At 35.4% G+C, this 17,552-nt stretch overlaps 1 protein-coding gene across 5 annotated transcripts in view; it reads left to right on the top strand.

The window, feature by feature from the left end:
* Nucleotides 1-17,552, top strand: part of CCDC138 (coiled-coil domain containing 138) — a 128,462-nt gene that overhangs the window by 55,785 nt on the left and 55,125 nt on the right. For 4 of the 5 annotated variants that reach the window (XM_045981534.1, XM_045981533.1, XM_045981531.1 and 1 more), the window contains 2 exons: nt 854-970; nt 16,808-17,000. In XM_045981534.1, coding sequence (XP_045837490.1) covers nt 854-970; nt 16,808-17,000 — 310 coding nt within the window. The remainder of the gene's footprint in view (nt 1-853; nt 971-16,807; nt 17,001-17,552) is intronic. The other variant, XM_045981532.1, reaches the window with a different exon arrangement.

The following is a 17,552-nucleotide window of genomic DNA, read 5'->3' as shown; positions in this document are numbered from 1 at the left end:
AATGTGACTTTAAGTATTTTTTTAATTGTGCTTTTGGGGGTGGGATGTATTTTAGGTGTTTTTCTTAGGCTAATATACCAGAAGTAGTAGTATTCCATCAAAGGCTTAGAATATCTTTATGGTCTTAAATCTTTTAGCAAAATGATATACTTTTGAGGCAGTGTTTTTTCATAGACATCTTTTTTAAACAGTTGATTATTTTTACCAATTGACTTTAATTATTAAGATGTTTGTGCAAGACAGACATATTAAGAGTAAAGTATTACCTCAATTCCTAAATTTTTACTATTAATATCTTTATTTTTTATTCATTGTAGACAGCGCAAGTGCACCCACCTTTGTGAGCAGGGCTAAGGGTGGAGAGGAGGGGCAGTGGGAAAGGAAGAGGGACTCTCAAGCAGACTTCAAGCTGAAGGCAGAGCTCTCAGTGTTTTTAAAAAATGTTTTTTCATATATCTCTTTCTATATAAATTCATACAGATATTTTATATAAATGGGATCTGATTACATTTGCCCTTTGGTAACCTGCTTTTATCACCTAAATACAGATTCTATTTATCATTTTTATGGTTATATATGTATTATAAATTTATTTGTCCATTTGAAGTCCAGGGAATGTCTATACAGGTTCATTCCCTTAAAATCTTTGATGGGTAATGTGCTGGGTTAAAGGATGTACATATTTAAAATTTCAAATATATATTTCTGTATTGTGTTGCATTTGGTTTCAAAGTGAGGATTTTATTACAGAACTTTTGTCTTTTGAAAAAAGAAATTTGGGGGGAATTGTGGTAATTGACTTTCACCATCTAACATTACTGTGCATTTATAACTTCTGCCATTTTATCTTTAGCTTTTGCCTGTGATGGCAGAGCAGCTACAGTGGATGCCTTTTGTGAATACCAAACTTCATGAGCCTTTTGTAAAATTTATATATTGGTCTCTAAGACAGCTAGATGCGGGAACACAGGTAACTGATTAATAGTAGTCTATCTTTTAGTATTAATACTGAATAGTATTATTTGTCTTGATCCTGTTCTTTTACAGGTTTATTTTCCTTTGTTCTGTTTATATTACAGGATTTTCTGCCTTCTTTGCTTTATTCACTACTTTCTCCTTTTATAAATATTATTTCTCAGAGCCCTAGGTTTGATTTAATATGCAGCATTGTTTTTTGAGTTTCAAAATTGTAAAATAAGTATCACTCTGTTTGGTCATTGTTAAAACCACTGTCCCCCCCCTTATTTTACTTATAAATTTCCATATTTTACTGAAGGTAGTAGAAATTAAAGATTTCTTATTTTAATGCCAGTAAATGTACACTAAGTAAATTGGACAGTGATTTGCAATAGCCTAATCAAAGCAGAAAAATTATTGCAGCATCTTAAAAAATGAACCATGCATGTTACCTATTCATGTAAGGTTCATTCAATTTAAATTTAATGTCATGCGTATGTAATCATTTGTGCTTTGGGCTGTAGTAGTTTTGTAAAATTTTATTTCCCTAGTTAAATCCTGTTACAGCTTTCATTTACTTAACTGAGAGAAACAAATTTATGCTTGGGTAGTGTAATCTAGGTCCTGTGGAATTCAGAAAGCACACAGCTAAATCTCTTAGTGCAGTACTGATGATTAAGTAGTATTGAGTCATGTGATCATTATGTAGTGTGATGGTTAAAGTTAAGAAAAAATATCTTTCTTTAGGTGGTGTCCCAACTATTTTGTCTCTGTGGTGCACAAGTAAGCACGTGAGCACATATGCATGCATGTGCATGTGCTCTCCGCCAAATATCACTTTGTATTTTTTGGTCTTAATACGTGTCTCACTAAACAAAGTCGTATGGATTATCAGATCTTGTAATGTTGCTATCTTCTTTTTACCATTTAATTTTGCTATTTGTATTATTGTTTCTGAAAATGGTTGGCTTACTGTCAGCCACAAAAGGCTAGGCTCAGAAACTGAGTGAAATTTTCTTTTATCCTCCTTCCAAATATTCTTTTCATTTTCCTTTAGATAATTTATCATTTATTTTTACCTATAAATATATACTGTGCATCCTATTCTGTATTCTGTACTGCCAGCCTACATCTACGTTTCTAGTGAAAAGTAGCATTCTTGCCACTGTCCCGTTTGTTTATTCAACATTTATTTATGGATTTCTAATATTTTAATTTTAGTGATTGTCTGATTGTATGTACTTTTTAAAACTAAGCTTTTTATTTTGAGATAATTGTAGATTCACTTGTAGTATTAAGAACTAATACAGAGAAATCACTTGTCTCCCTAACCCATTTTACCCCCAGTGGTAACATCTTACAAAACTAGTACAGTATCATAACCGTAATATTAATATAATCAAAATAACAACAGTTCAATCACCAGATTCCTCATGTTGCTTTTTTTTAATGTATACAGACTTCCATTTTTTAGAGAAAATTTAGATTCACAACAAAATTGAACACAGAGATTTCCCATATACTCTCTGACCCCATATATTTACTGACTCCCACACTTCAGCTTCTTCCACCAGAATTTGGTACAAATTGCTATAATTTGTTACAGTTGATGAACCTATGTTGATCTGTCATTTCACTCCAAGTCCATAGTTTACATACATTAGGATTCACTCTTGGTGTTTTATATTCTATGAATTTTAACAAAAATGTAATGGTGTATAACCACCAAATATAATAAAATGCAGAATAATTTATTATTAATAAAGTTTGCCCTAAAAATCCTCTGTGCCTGCCAAGTCACACTTTGCTCCTAACTCCTGTAAACTCTAATCCTTTTACTCTTTGTCTTTTACATAATGTGATAGCTTTTCCTTTGACAGAGTATCATATAGCTTAGAGTTATGCAATATATAGCCTTTTCAGATTGACTTCTTTCACTTAACAATGTCATTTAAGATTCCTCCATGTCTTTTCGTGGTTTGATAGCTCATTTCTTTTCAGTGCTGAATAATATTCCATCATCTAGATGTACCAGTTTATCTATCCATTCACCTATTGAAGGACATCTTGATTGCTTCCAAGTTTTGGCAAGTATGAATAAAGATGCTGTAAACGTTCATGTGAAGGTTTTTGTATGGACATTAGTTTTTGACTCCTTTGGGTAAATACCAAGGAGCACAACTGTTAGATAGATATGGTAAGAATATGTTTAGTTTTTTGAAAAACTGTAAGCTGCCTTCCAAAGTGGCTACACCATTTTACATTTCCAGGAGCAGTGAATGAGAATTTCTTTTGCTCCACATCTTCATCAGCATTTGGTGTTGTCAGTGTTTTGTGTTTTGGCTATTCTAATTGGTACATAGTCAAATCTGGTTGGTTAAATTTTCAGTTCCCTAATGACATACCATTGACTATCTTTTCATATACCTATTTGTCATCTGTATATTTTCTTTGGTGAGGTTTCCACGTTTTTGCCCATTTTTTAATTGGGTTGTTTTCTTACTGTTGGCTTTTTAGAATTCTTTCTGTATTTTGGGTAACAGTTCTTTATCAATGTGTCTTTGTAAATATTTTCTCCTCCCAATCTGTGGCTTTTTTCTCTTGCTTTGACAGAGTAGTTTTTAATTTTAAAGAAGCCCAGCTTCTCAGTTACTCGTTGTGGACCATGCCTTTGGTGTTGTATCCAAAAAGTATTTACTGTATCCAAGGTATTATGTATTCTTGGAGAATTGACTGTCATTATTTAGTGCCCTTTTTTCCTTGGTAACTTTCCTTCTCTGAAGTCTGTTTTGTCTGAAATTAATATAGTTATTCTAGCTTTCTTTTGGTTAGTGTTAGCATGGTATATATTTCTGTCCATTTACTTTTAATCTGTATTTATATTCAATAAGTGGATTTCTTATGGACAGTGTATAGTGGGTCTTTTATTTTGATTCATTCTAATAGTCTCAATCGGTGTATTTTGACTTGGGATTGAGAGTGATTATTGATATTGTTGGATTAATACATACCATATTTTTACTATTTTTTATTCATCGACAATTGTTCTTTGTTCCTATTTTGTTCTCTCTTCTCCTGCCTTTTGTGTTTTTATTTTTTTTAAAGATTTCATTTATTTATTTGACAGAGAGAGAGATCACAAGTAGGCAGAGAGGCCGGCAGAGGGGGACAGGAAAGCAGCTCCCCCTCCCCCCTCCCGCCAAGCAGAGAGCCCGATGTGGGGCTTGATTCCAGGACCCTGGGATCATGACCCGAGCAGAAGGCAGAGGCTCAACCCACTGAGCCACCCAGGCACCCCACTTTTTTGGTTTTAATTGGATATTTTATATGCTTCTACTTTCCATTCTTTCTTAGCATATCAATTATACTTCTTTTTTTATTTTTTTAGTTGTTGCCCTACAGTGTGCAATATACATTTACAACTATCTAAATCCACTTTGAAATTACACTATATAGCTTTACATGAAGTGTGAATGTCTTAAAATACAGTAGACCTACTTTATCTGTGCTTTCATTTTCTGTGGTTTCAGTTAGCCACAGTTAACCATAGTTTAGAAGCAGATGATCCTCCTTCCAGACTATTGTCAGAATTGTTATTAGCCTAACGCTAAGTAAGGTCACAATGCCTGTTTCATTCACCTCACTTCATCTCATTCTGTAGACATTTTACCATCTTACATTGTAATCATAAGAAGGGTAAGCACAGTACAGTAAGACATTTTGAGAGAACACATTCACATAACTTTTATTATATTGTTATAATCTATTTTATTATTAATTATTGTTGTTAATCTCTTATTGTGCCTAACTTATAAATTAAACTTTATCATAGGTATGTATGTATAGGAAAAGACATAGTGTATAAATGGGTTGGTAATGTCCATGGTTTCAGGTAGCCACCAGGGGTCTTGGAACTCATGCCCTCCAGATAAGGGGGACTACTATAACAACATACTGCAGATTTCTTCCTCCTGTCCTGTATTCCCTTGTATCATTCCTGTCATTCATTTTACTTACACATAAGCATACATAAACATGCATATGTACCCACACGCACACATAGAGGCATCCATATTCCAACATTCCTACTGTATTTGAGTCTGATTCTGATGCTTATTCTGTCTTTTCAAACTGTGGATTTTTGCCTTTCAGCATGCCTTGTCAATTTTTCTTGTTATCTGGACATGTACCATGTAAAGGTGACTGCTCTAAGTGTCCCTTTAATACATCCTAAGATGTTCAGGAAGGGGAAGTGTTACATAGTTGTATGATTCAATATCAGTCTTTTGGTGAGATTGTGTCCCTGGGCAGTGAACTTCATAAGTGCTTCCCAGTTTTTCCCCCCCTGAGGTGGGATAGAATTGCTAGAGCAGGCTGGATTTTGCTATTTCCTTTCCCCTAAGTCCCTAAATCCGTTAGACTCTGATAAAACCCCCGTAGATGAAGCTCTGGTAAAGTAGTTTTCTTGAGGACTAATCCTGTTCTAATAAGAACAAAATTGTGTCATATTTCAAAATGGTCACTTTTTCACTCCCTTACCTGAAGCATGGGGGGATTTTTCTCTAGTCTTCACTGTGAGAGCTGTTAGAGCTCCTGGAGCTAAAACCAGTAAAATTTGGGAACTCCCTTGTGACTGGCCCCAGCTGGCATTTTTAACTCTCAAGCTTCTTCACACTGGGCCTCCAGCAATTTTCAGTTATAGCTCAGATTTTCTCGTCAGTCTGTTTGTGTCTTTTGCCCATTCTTTAATGGACTCTTTGTTTTCCATTGTTGAGTTTTGAGAGTTCTTAATATTTGGATACTAGTCCTTTGTTGGGTATGTCATTTGGAAATAAATTTTTTTCTTTCTTGTATTTTCATCATCTTAATAGGGTCTTTTGAAGACTTTTAAATTTTAATGATTTCCAGTTAATCAGTTTTTCTTTTTGTGGATGTTGCTTTAGGGGTCAAGTATAAGAATTTGTTGCCTAGGGGCGCCTGGGTGGCTCAGTGGGTTAAGCCGCTACCTTCGGCTCAGGTCATGATCTCAGGGTCCTGGGATCGAGTCCCGCATCGGGCTCTCTGCTCAGCGGGGAGCCTGCTTCCCTCTCTCTCTCTCTCTCTGCCTGCCTCTCTGCCTTGTTGTGATTTCTCTCTGTCAAATAAATAAATAAAATCTTTAAAAAAAAAAAAAAAAGAATTTGTTGCCTAACCTGAGACTGTGAAGATTTTCTCCTTTTTTTTTTTTCTTAAAGTTTTATACTTTTACAGTTCACATGTAAGTCCTTGTACAGTTTCAGTTAATTTTGTATGAGGTGTGAGATTTAGATCAAGGTTAATAAATGCCCAGTTGCTCCAGCACCATTTATTGAAAAGTCTTTCCTTCCTCTGTACCTTTGTCAGTTGGGAATAATTTTGTGGGTCTCTTTCTGGGTTCTCTGTTATGTTCCATGTATCTCTGTGTCTTTTCCTTTGCCGATTCCATACTGTTGATTCCTGTACCTTTATAATACATTTTGAATTTGGGTATTTTGATCTCCCATTTTTTTGTTTTGTTTTGTTTTTTTTTTTTTTTGATCTCCCATTTTATTATTTTTTAAAAATGTTTTAACTAAAATAGTTCCCTTGCCTTTCCTTATAAATTTTAGAATAATCTCTCTATCTACAAAATATCTTACAGGGATTTTGATAGGAATTGCATTAACCTATATATAAATTTGAGAAAAATTGACATCTTTACTGTGTTGTCTTCCAATTCAGGAACATGATATGTTTCTCCATTTTATTAAGAAATTTGATTTCTTTCATCCATTATACGTAGTTTTAAGCATAAAATTCTTGTTCATTATTTGTTAGGTCATCAGCTGCATATTTAGTGTTTTTGAGTGATTGCAGTTGGTATTTTAAAAATTTTGGTGTCTGTGTTGATAATCTGTTCATTCTGTATCATGTGACAATGATCTTACTAGTTTTAGGATTTGCCTTGAAGGTTCTTTGGAATTTTCTACATAGTCATGGATCTGCAAATAAGGAGAATTTTTTGTTTTTCTTTTTTATTTTTTTTTACATGTATGCCTTTAATTTTTCTTTTGCATTAGCTACAGTATCTACAACTATGGTAAATATGAATGATAATGGATGTCATTGGTGTTTTCTTGATTTAAGTGGGGAACGCAGTGTGTCCTTTAACTATTATATTAGCTATGGTTTTATAGACTTTTTAAAATCAACTTTGGTTCCCCTCTATTTCTGCTTTTCTGAGTTTTTTTAAATCATGAATGAGTGTTGAAACTTTTTTCAAATGCTTTTTTGCATTTATTGATATGATCATGTGATTTTTCTTTTCCTTTAACCTGACAATGTGGTGCATTACTGATGGGCTTTCAAAAACTAAATTAGCCATGTATTCCTGAAATAAAGCCCACTTAGTCATGTTGTGTAGTTCTTTTTGTATTTGCAGCATTTTTTTACCAATATTTTGTTAAAGAGTCTATATTCATTAGTTCTTGGTCTGCAGTTTTTATTCTTTTATACTATCTTTGTCTGTTTTTGTATCAAGGTAATACTATGTTCATAAAATTAATTGATGTGTTCCATCTTCTCTTTCTGAAAGAAGTTAGATTTAATGTTAATTCTTCTTTACACTTTTGGTAGAATTCTTCTACGAAATTGTCTTTAAAAATTAATTATTTATTTATTTGACAGAGAGAGAGAGAGAAAGAGAGAGTGCGCGCACAAGCAGGAGGAACAGCAGGCAGAGGGAGAAGCAGGCCCCCCGCTGAGCAGGGAGCCTGATGTGGGGCTTGATCCCAGGACCCTGGGATCATTACCGGAGCCAGAGGCAGACACTTAACTACTGAGCCTCCTAGGCACCCTGAGAGTTTTAAAACTATGAATGCAATTTCCTTAATAGTTATATTAAGGGATATTATGTAATTCATATAAGTGATTTGTAGAAATTTGTGCTTTTCAGGGAACTGAATGAACCATTTTGTCTAAGCTGTTCAGTATACATGTGGAAAGTTTTTTATAGTATTCTCTATATGTCCTTTTGATGTCCTTTTTATGTCCTCGATATTTGTAGTAATACCTTCTGTTTCATTCCTAGTATTTTTTTTTTTAAGATTATTTATTTGACAGACAGAGATCACAAGTAGGCAGAGAGGCAGGCAGAGAGGGTGTGGGGGGGAGGCAGGCTCCCCGCTGAGCAGGGAGCCCGAGGTGGGGCTTGATCCCAGGACCCTGAGATCATGACCTGAGCCGAAGGCAGAGGCTTAACCCTCTGAGCCACCCAGGTGCCCCTCATTCCTAGTATTGATAATTCATGTCATTTTTTTTTTTTGTCTTTCTTGCTGGAAGTTTGTTTTGTTGATGTTTTAAAAAGGACCGTTCTTGGGGCGCCTGGGTGGCTCAGTGGGTTAAAGCCTCTGCCTTCAGCTCAGGTCATGATCCCAGGGTCCTGGGATCGAGCCCCGCATCGGGCTCTCTGCTTGGTAGGGAGCCTGCTTCCTCCTCTCTCTGCCTGCCTCTCTCCCTACTTGTGATCTCTATCTGTCAAATAAATAAATAAAATCTTTAAAAAAAAATAAAAATAAAAAGGACCGTTCTTTTATTTCATTATTTTATAGTTTTCATTTTTATCCCTTTATTCATTCCTTCCTTCTGTTTGCTTTGGATTTATTTTGGTCATTTTTTAGGTTACTAAGTAAAAACTTGGATTATTCATTTGAGACTTACTTTTTTTCTAACATAGTGCTATTTTTAGTGCTGTTTTTCTGTCAGCACTGCTTTAACTGTGTCCCACAAATTTTGATAAGTTACATTTTCATTTCTTCAAATTTAATGTATTTCAAAAATTTCCCTTGAGACTTCTTCTTTGACCCATGAGTGATTTACAAGTTTGTTTTAGATCTTTCTTTTAGCTTTCTGTTTTTCTGGTTTGGTTTTATTGACATTCTGCTCTTGTTGTGTGGGTGTTCTATAAATGTGGATGCTTGTTGATGTCATTTTTTAGTTACTTTATATCCTTGTTAATATTCTATCTAATTGTATCTCGTTCAGAAAAGTCTTCAGATATTATTGTGAATTTATGTATTTCTCCTGTTTATCGTTTTTGGCTCATATGTTTTGGAGCTCTGTTGCTTTGTGCATATAAATATAGGACTGTTATGTGTTCTTAGTGGATTAACTCTTTTATCATTATGTAATGTCTCTCACTGTACCTGGTAATTTTCTTTGCTCTGAGATCTATTCTCTGATATTAATATAAGCACTCTACTTTCCTTAGATTCACGATGTCCTTCTTCATTCTTTTAATTTTGTCCTGTTTACATTGTTATATGTGAAATGAGATTTTTGTAGATATCATGTAGCTAGGTTTTTTTAAGACTTTATTTATTTATTTGACAGAGAGAGAATGAGAAAGAAGTAGGCAGAGAGAGAGGGGAAGCAGGCTCCCTGCTGAGCAGAGAGCCCGATGCGGGGCTCAATTCCAGGACCCTAAGATCATGACCTGAGCCAAAGGCAGAGGCTTAACCCACTGAGCCACCCAGGCACCCCCCCCCCCCGATTTTGTTTTTTAATCAACTTTATCAAGTTCCATGTTTTAATTGGTATAGTTAGGCCATTTATATTTAATTTAGTTATTGATATGTTAGGGCTTAAGTTTGTTATTTTATCTTTTCTTTACTGTTTGTTTTTGTATATCTTTTTCATTTCTCTGGGTTTTCTTTTCCCCTGCTTTGCTGTGGGTCACTTGAACATTTTTTAAAACTCCATTTTGGTTTATTTATAGTTTTGAGTATTTCTCTTTTTGTACAAAGTTTTTTTATTAGTCCTTCTAGCTATCACCGTGTATATAGTTAACTTACCACAGTCTACGGGTGTTTTCATTTTGCTAATTCAGTTGAAGTACAGAAACCTTGTCTTTTGGGATACCTGGGTATCTCAGTTCTTTAAGTGGCTGCTTCAGCTCACATCATGATCCCATGGTCCTGGGCTCAAAATCCCACATCAGGCTCCTTGCTCAGCGGGGAGCCTATTTCTCCTCTGTCTGCTGCTTTCCCTGCTTGTGCTCTCTCTGTCTCTCTCCCTCTAACAAATAAATAAAATCTTAAGGAAAGAAAAAGAGACCTTGCCTTTTTATCCCTTCATTAATCCACCTTCTATAATAGTGTTGTGCTAATATATATGTCTTCTGCATGTATTTAGAATCACATTAGACAGTGATATAATTTTTGCATAACTGTCAAACATAAAACTCAGAAGGAGAAGGGAAGTCTATTATATTTGCCCATATTTTGCTTATTCAGTCCTTCCTTTCCTTCTAGATATTCCAATGCTCCTTTTTTTTTTTTTTTAAAGAATTTATTTATTTATTTATTTGACAGAGAAAGAGAGAGATCACAAGTTGGCAGGCAGAGAGAGGGCGAAGCAGGCTCCTTGCTGAACAGAGAGCCTGATGTGGGCTCGATTCCAGGACCCTGAGATCATGACCTGAGCTGAAGGCAGAGACTTAACCTGCTGAGCCACACAGGTGCCCCCAAGGTTCCTTCTTTTATTGTTTCATTTCACCCTAGAGGATTTCTCTTAAGCAGCCTTTCAGAATAGGTCTGCTGATGACAAACTCTTTTAGTTCACTTCATCTTCAGGTGTCCTATTTTCCTCTGTATTCCTGAAGGATAATTTCACTGGGTATAGGATTCTGAGATGATAGTTCTTTTCTTATAATACTTGAAAAATGTTGTACTAATTTCTTCTAGACAACTTCTGTGGCTTGTGATAAGGAATCCACTGTTGCTTGGATTGCTTGCTTCATATATGTTGATTTCTGTTATTGCTTTCCATTGTTTTCTTTTCCTTCAGGTTTCTTAAGTTGGTTATGATGTATCTTGTTGATAATTTTGGATTTATTTTTTCTGAGGTTTGGTTAGCTTCTTCAATCTCTAGATTTATTTATTTAGCCAATCTGGGAAGTTTTCAGCCATTATTTCTTCAAGTATTTTTTCGGCCCTACCTCATGTTTCTTTTCCTTCCAAAATTCTGATGGACAGGGTTGCTAAATCTTTTTATTTCTTTTTTTTTTTTTTTTAATTTTATTTATTTATTTGACAGAGAGAGATCACAAGTAGGCAGAGAGGCAGGCAGAGAGAGGGGGGGAAGCAGGATCCCTGCTGAGCAGAGAGCCTGATGCAGGGCTCTATCCCAGGACCCTGAGATCATGACCTGAGCCAAAGGCTGAGGCTTTAACCCACTGAGCCACCCAGGTGCCCGTGGGTTGCTAAATCCTTTGTTATGGTTCCTCAGTTCCTGGAATCTCTTTTTTTCCCTCTAGTTTTTTGGTTTTTTTGTTTTTGTTTTTTTTAGTTCAATGTTCAGATTAGGTAAATTCTTTTGTTCTAAATTCAAGTTATTTCCTTGTGTTGTACATTCTTCTGTTGAACCTATCCTTTTTTTTTTTCTTTGTGTATTTTTTCTTTTTTAATTTAACCTCAGGTTAGTAAACATATACGCATAGTATTGGTGTCAGGAGTAGAATTTAGTGATTCATCACTTACATATCGTACCCGGTGCTCATCCCAACAAGTGTCCTCTTTAGCCATTTAGCCCATCTGCCCCAGTCCCCTCACCAACAACCCAAAGGTTTTCTTAACAGTGTCTTATGGTCTGCCTCCATTTCTGTTTTTATCTTATTTTTCCTTCCTTTCCCCTATGTTCATCAGTTTTTCTTCTTAAATTACACAAATGAATGAAATCATATGACATCTGTCTTTCTCTAACTTAGTTCACTTAGCAAAATACATTCTAGCTCCATCCATCTTGTTACAAGATTTCATTCTTTTTGATGGCTGAGTAATATTCCATTGTATACATATATATGCCACATCTTCTTTATCCATTCATCAGTCATTCAACGCTTGGGCTCTTTCTGTAATTTGGCCATGGTCAATAAGGTTGTTCTGTTTGAGCACTTTTGTATCCTTTGGATAAATACTTAGTGGTGCAATTGCTAGGTCATAGGGTAGTTATATTTTTAGCTTGTTGAGGATGCCCATACCGTTTTCCAGAATGGCTGCACCAGCTTGCATTCCCACCAACGGTGTAAGAGGATTCACCTTTCTCTGCATCCTCACCAACATCTCTTGTTTCCTGTGTTGTTTAGTTTAGCCATTCTGATTGGTGTAGGGTGGTATCTCTTTGTGGTTCCCTGATGATGTTGACCTTTTTGTCATGTGTCTGTTGGCCATTTATATATCTTCTTTGGAGAAACATCTGTTCATATCTTCTGGCCATTTCTTAACTGGATTATTTATATTCTGGGTGTTGATTTTGATGAGTTCTTTATAGATGCTGGATACTATCCTTTTATCTAATATATCATTTGCAAATATCTTCTCCCAGTCTATAGACTGCCTTTTAGTTGTCTGTTTCCTTTGTCATGCAGAAGCTTTTTATTTTGATGAGGTCCTAATAGTTCATTTTTGTTTTTGTTTCCCTTGTCTCCGATGATGTAATCTAGTGTAATCTAGTTAGTGTCTAGTAATAAGTTGTTGGGGCCAAGGTCAGAAAAGGTGCTGCTTATGTTCTCCTCTAGAATTTTGATGTTTTCCTGTCTCACATTTAGGTCTTTCATCCATTTTAATTTTATGTTTGCATATGGTAGGAGAAAGTAGTCCAGTTTCATTTTTCTGAACGTGGCTCTCCAGTTTTCTCAACACCATTGGTTAAAGAGACTGTCTTTTTTCCATTGGATGTTCTTTCCTGCAACGATTAATTACCATATAGTTGTGGGTCCATTTCTGGGTTTTTTATTCTGTTTCATTAAATGATGTGCCTGTTTCTGTGCCAGTACCATACTGCCCTGATGCTTTGTAATACAGCCTGAATGAAGTCTGGGACTGTGATGCTTCCCACTCTGGTTTCTTTTTTCACAATTGCTTTGGCTATTCGGGGTCTTTTCTGGTTTCATACAAATTTTAGGATTGTTTTTTCTAGGTCTATGAAAAATGCTACTGTTATTTTGATAGGGATTGCATTGTGAATGTATAGATTGCTTTGGGTAGTATAGACATTTTAACAATATTTGTTCTTGCAGTCTATGAGCGTGGAATGTTTTTCCATTTCTTTCTGTTGTCTTTAATTTCTTTCACCAGTGTTTTATAGTTTTCAGAACACAGATCTTTTATCTCTTTGGTTAGGTTTATTCCTAGGTATCTTATTGTTTTGGGTGCAGTTGTAAATGGGATCAATCCCTTCATTTTTCTTTCTGCTGCTTCATTATTGGTGTATAGAAATGCAACAGATTTTTGTACATTAATTTTATATCCTGCAGATTTGCTGAATTCATGTATTAGTTGTAGCAATTTTGGGGTGGAGTCTTTGGGTTTACTACATAAAGTTCGTGTCATTTGTGAAGAATGAAAGTTTGATTTCTTCCTTGCTGACTTGGATGCCTTTTATTTCTTTTTGTTGTCTGATTGCTGAGGCTAGGATTTCCAGTACTATGTTGAACAATAGTGGTGAGAGTGAGCATCTCTGTCATGTTCCTGACCTTAGGGGAAAGGCTCTCAGTTTTTTAATTTTGGTTAATGTATTTTCAGTTAAAAAATTTCCATTTGGTTCTTTATATTTTCTTTGGTAAGACTTTCTATTTCTTTGATGAAATTTTCTATTTTACATTTTTTTAAAAAATGCATAATAAGGGCGCCTGGGTGGCTCAGTGGGTTAAAGCCTCTGCCTTTCGCTCAGGTCATGATCCCAGGGTCCTGGGATCGAGCCCCGCATCGGGCTCTCTGCTTGGCAGGGAGCCTGCTTCCTCCTCTCTCTCTCTCTCTGCCTGCCTCTCTCCCTACTTGTGATCTCTGTCTGTCAAATAAATAAATAAAATCTTAAAAAAAAAAATGCATAATAATTTTATCATGGCTGCTTTAAAATGTTTGTCAGATAATTCTAATGTGTTTGTGCCATTGGTATTGGCAATTACTGATTTTCATTCAGTTTGAGATCTTTTGGGTTCTTTGTGTGATTATTGATTTTTTTAATTGATTTTTTTATTGATTTATTGATATTATAAGGCTCCGGGTCTTTATTTTATCTGGCTTTCTATTGACACGGCTTTCGCAGAGGAAATAGAGGATGGCTTCTCTTTATGCCTAGTTAAGTAGCAGTCCAGGTTCCCCACTAGGCTTCTGTTAAGATCTGGGGGTATTCTGGTTCCCCACTAGGCCTCCACTGATACCTCCCTAACTGGGAGGAATGGGAGTGCCTCATTACTACCCCTCACATTACCTTCATGGACACTTTGTTACTGCCTAGTTGAGGGTAGAAGTGTAGGTTGTCCTTGGAATATTGCTCATCTAGATAGATGTTGGACCACCGATCTTTCTATGGTGTTTGGTTGTATTGTGGTTTTGTCTAAAAGTTTTTTGCCACCTCAGTGGCTCAGTTGGTTAAGTATCTGACTCGATTTCGGCTCAGGTCACGATCTCAGCCTTGTGAAATTGAGCCCCACATTAGGCTCTGTGCTGTGCATGAAGCCTGCTTAAGATTCTCTTTCTCCGTCTGCCCCTCCCCGCTCTAAAAGTAAAATTAAAAAAATAAAAGCTTTTTGTCTTGCAAGGCCACTCTTTTCCTAGCCTTTTGGCTTGAGAGAGCAGACTTATGTTAGGACTTTCTTGTCTGTAGTTTCCAGGTTGCCAGCCTTTTCAGCTCCAAGTCTGAGAAATATGAGACATCAGGAAACTTCTAGAATTTCTAATATTTTCTCCTATTTTTATACCAAGGTTTTAAAACACATACATGTTATCTTTTCCTAATAAGATTAAAAACTTAATTTTTTTTTTCATTTGAGTATAGTTGACATACAGTGTTATATTAGTTTTGGGTATACAACATACTGATTCAGTTTTGGGTATACAACATACTGATTCAACTTTTCTATACTTACGCTTTGCTCAGGTACCAAATGTCACCATATAGCATATTATACTTTCATTGACCATATTCCCTGTGCTGTGCTTTATTCCTGTGACTTACTCCTTCCATGACTGGAAGTTTGTATCTCCCTCTCACCTTCACCTATCTTGCCCCTCTTCTCACCCCTCTTCCCTCTGACAACCCATCAGTTTGCTCTCTGTATTTAAAGGTTGATTCTGGTTTTTGTTTGTTTATTCATTTTTTTTAAGATTCCATATATGAATGAAATCATATGGTATTTGCCTTTTTTAGTCTAACTTATTTCACTTAACATAATACCCTCCAGGTTCATCCATGTTGTCACAAATGGCAAAATCTCATCTGTTTTTTTGGCTGCATAATATTTCTGTGTGTGTGTGTGTGTGTGTGTGTGAGAAAATCTATGTGTCTATCTCTGTCTTACACCTTATCCAGTCAGCTGTTGATGGACACTTCCATATCTTGCCTATTATAAATAATGCTACAATAAACATAGGAGTGTATGCATCTTTTCAAATTAATGTTTCTGTTTTCTTTGAGTAAATAACTAATAGTGGGGTTACTGGATTGTATGGTATTTCTTTTACAATTTTTTGAGAAGCCTCCATACTGTTTTCCACAATGGTTATACCAATTTACATTCCTACCAATAGTGTCTGAGACTTCCTTTTTTGGATTTAAGGTTTATTGACCATATATTTAAATTAGATTACATTTCTTATGCCGCTTACCACCCAATCATTGTGCCTTTTGATACCCATAAAATCTCAATGTATTTCTCATTTTATTGTCTTATTATTTTTTTAGAGAGGAGTGGGGGAGGGGCATAGGGTGAAAGAGAATCTCAAGTAGGCTCCACATTGGGTGTGGATCTCACAACCCTGAGATCATGACCTGAGCCAAGATCAAGAGTTGGACACTTAACTGACTGAAACACCCAGGCATCCCCCTCTCTCTAATTTTAATATGATGAAATTCTAAAACAAATAGTTGTTACCCATATTTAAGTTTCTTCTAAGTCTGGCTCATGCAGTGTCATCTGTAGCTGTGTAAAATGGTTTTCCTTTATTTAGTTCTTAAAATATATGTGGAATTTCATGCAGCCTATATAATTTTAGAAGTATTTATATGTCAGTATTCCTCTTTTGCCCATTGTCTTGTTTTAGTTTATTCACTGTTAGAATTATCCATGATTCTAAATATTTTTTAAAAATTTTATTTGAGAGAGGGAGAGCACAAGCAGGGAGGGGGAGAAGGGAGAGAGAGAAGTAGACTCCCCACTGAGCAGGGAGCCCAATATGAGGCTCGATCCCAGGACCTCAGAATTATGACATGAGCAGAAGGCAGACGCTTAACCTACTGAGCCACCCAGGTGCCCCAGAATTATCCATGATTCTAACCCAGCGTTTTCTTCTGCAGTTGTTGAAAGTTACTAAAATCACTGTGATGGTTATGATCATAGTAAGCTATAAAGCAGTGAGGCCCTAGATAATCACTTTATAAACTAATACTGTAAGTTATACCCAATAATCCATTTGTCAGTAATGGTGGAGGAATGAAGAACCTATAGTGTCTACTTTTCTGTTCCTTTAATTTCTCTGTGCCAGAAATATATCATGATCCTATGTTCTTAAACATTTTCAAATTGAATCTTGTCTCAATTCTCCTATTTTTTTCTTAGAAAATTACATTTCTAATTTCTTAGTTCTTGTAATCTGCTCATTTCTTTTAGAGAAAGTCATGAATAACTTTAAAAAGTTGATTATAAAATTATTTCTTTTTAATCTTGTATATTTCTAGCCCATTCTTTAATTAGAAAAAAAGGTTGACTTATTTTTAGTTTCTATATTTGATTGTAGTATTTGAAATATATCATGGACATAAATATATATACTAAGATGGTACATATTTTTAACAGCATTCTACCATGACATCAACATTAAGGAGATTGGGTGAAGATATATTCAAAGGAGTAGTAACTAAGGGAATTCAAGATAATTCTTTAGAACATTCAGTGGAGAATAAACCAAAGACAGCTGCTTTCTTTAAGAGCTCCAGTTTACCATTGAGATTTTTATCAACTTTAATTGTTCTCAGAACAGTCACCCAAGGTAAGCTTTCACTTGTGCTTATGCATAATTTTTCATAAACAGACGAGAATACTACATAATGAAGTAATTCTTGCATAGTCAAATATGTTTTCCATTTTTAGAATAAGATTTTATAATGGTGGCACATTACAATAAACTACTTTTATTTGTTGAATGTGAGAAAGAGGAGTAGTCAGTCGTGTTGTTGTCTCCTCCCAGGAGACTTTATTGATTCTCTTAGATCATATTTCCACAGTAACCTATGGCTCCCACTATCATTGCATATACCATATAGTATTGAAATTCCTAGTTCATTATTTTTACTGGACCAGGTGTTGGCAACCTGTAGCCCATTGACCAGATCTGGCCTACAACCTATTTTATAAATAAAGTTTTATTTAAACACAAGAATGCTTATTTTTTACCTATTGTCTAGAAACTGTTTTCGCTTTACAACAGAGCTGAGTAAATGGCAACAGAGACTATATGGCCCCCTAGAAGCCTATATTGTTATGTGGCTTTTTTAGAAAACTTTTATCAGTCCCTACACTGGTTTGTAAGTTGACTGAAGAA

The sequence above is a fragment of the Meles meles genome, chromosome 16, assembly GCF_922984935.1.
Source record: "Meles meles chromosome 16, mMelMel3.1 paternal haplotype, whole genome shotgun sequence".
In the NCBI taxonomy this organism is placed as follows: Eukaryota; Metazoa; Chordata; class Mammalia; order Carnivora; family Mustelidae; genus Meles; species Meles meles.
The sequence above is the reverse complement of the archived record's forward strand: the minus strand, read 5'-3'. Positions and strand labels throughout refer to the sequence as shown.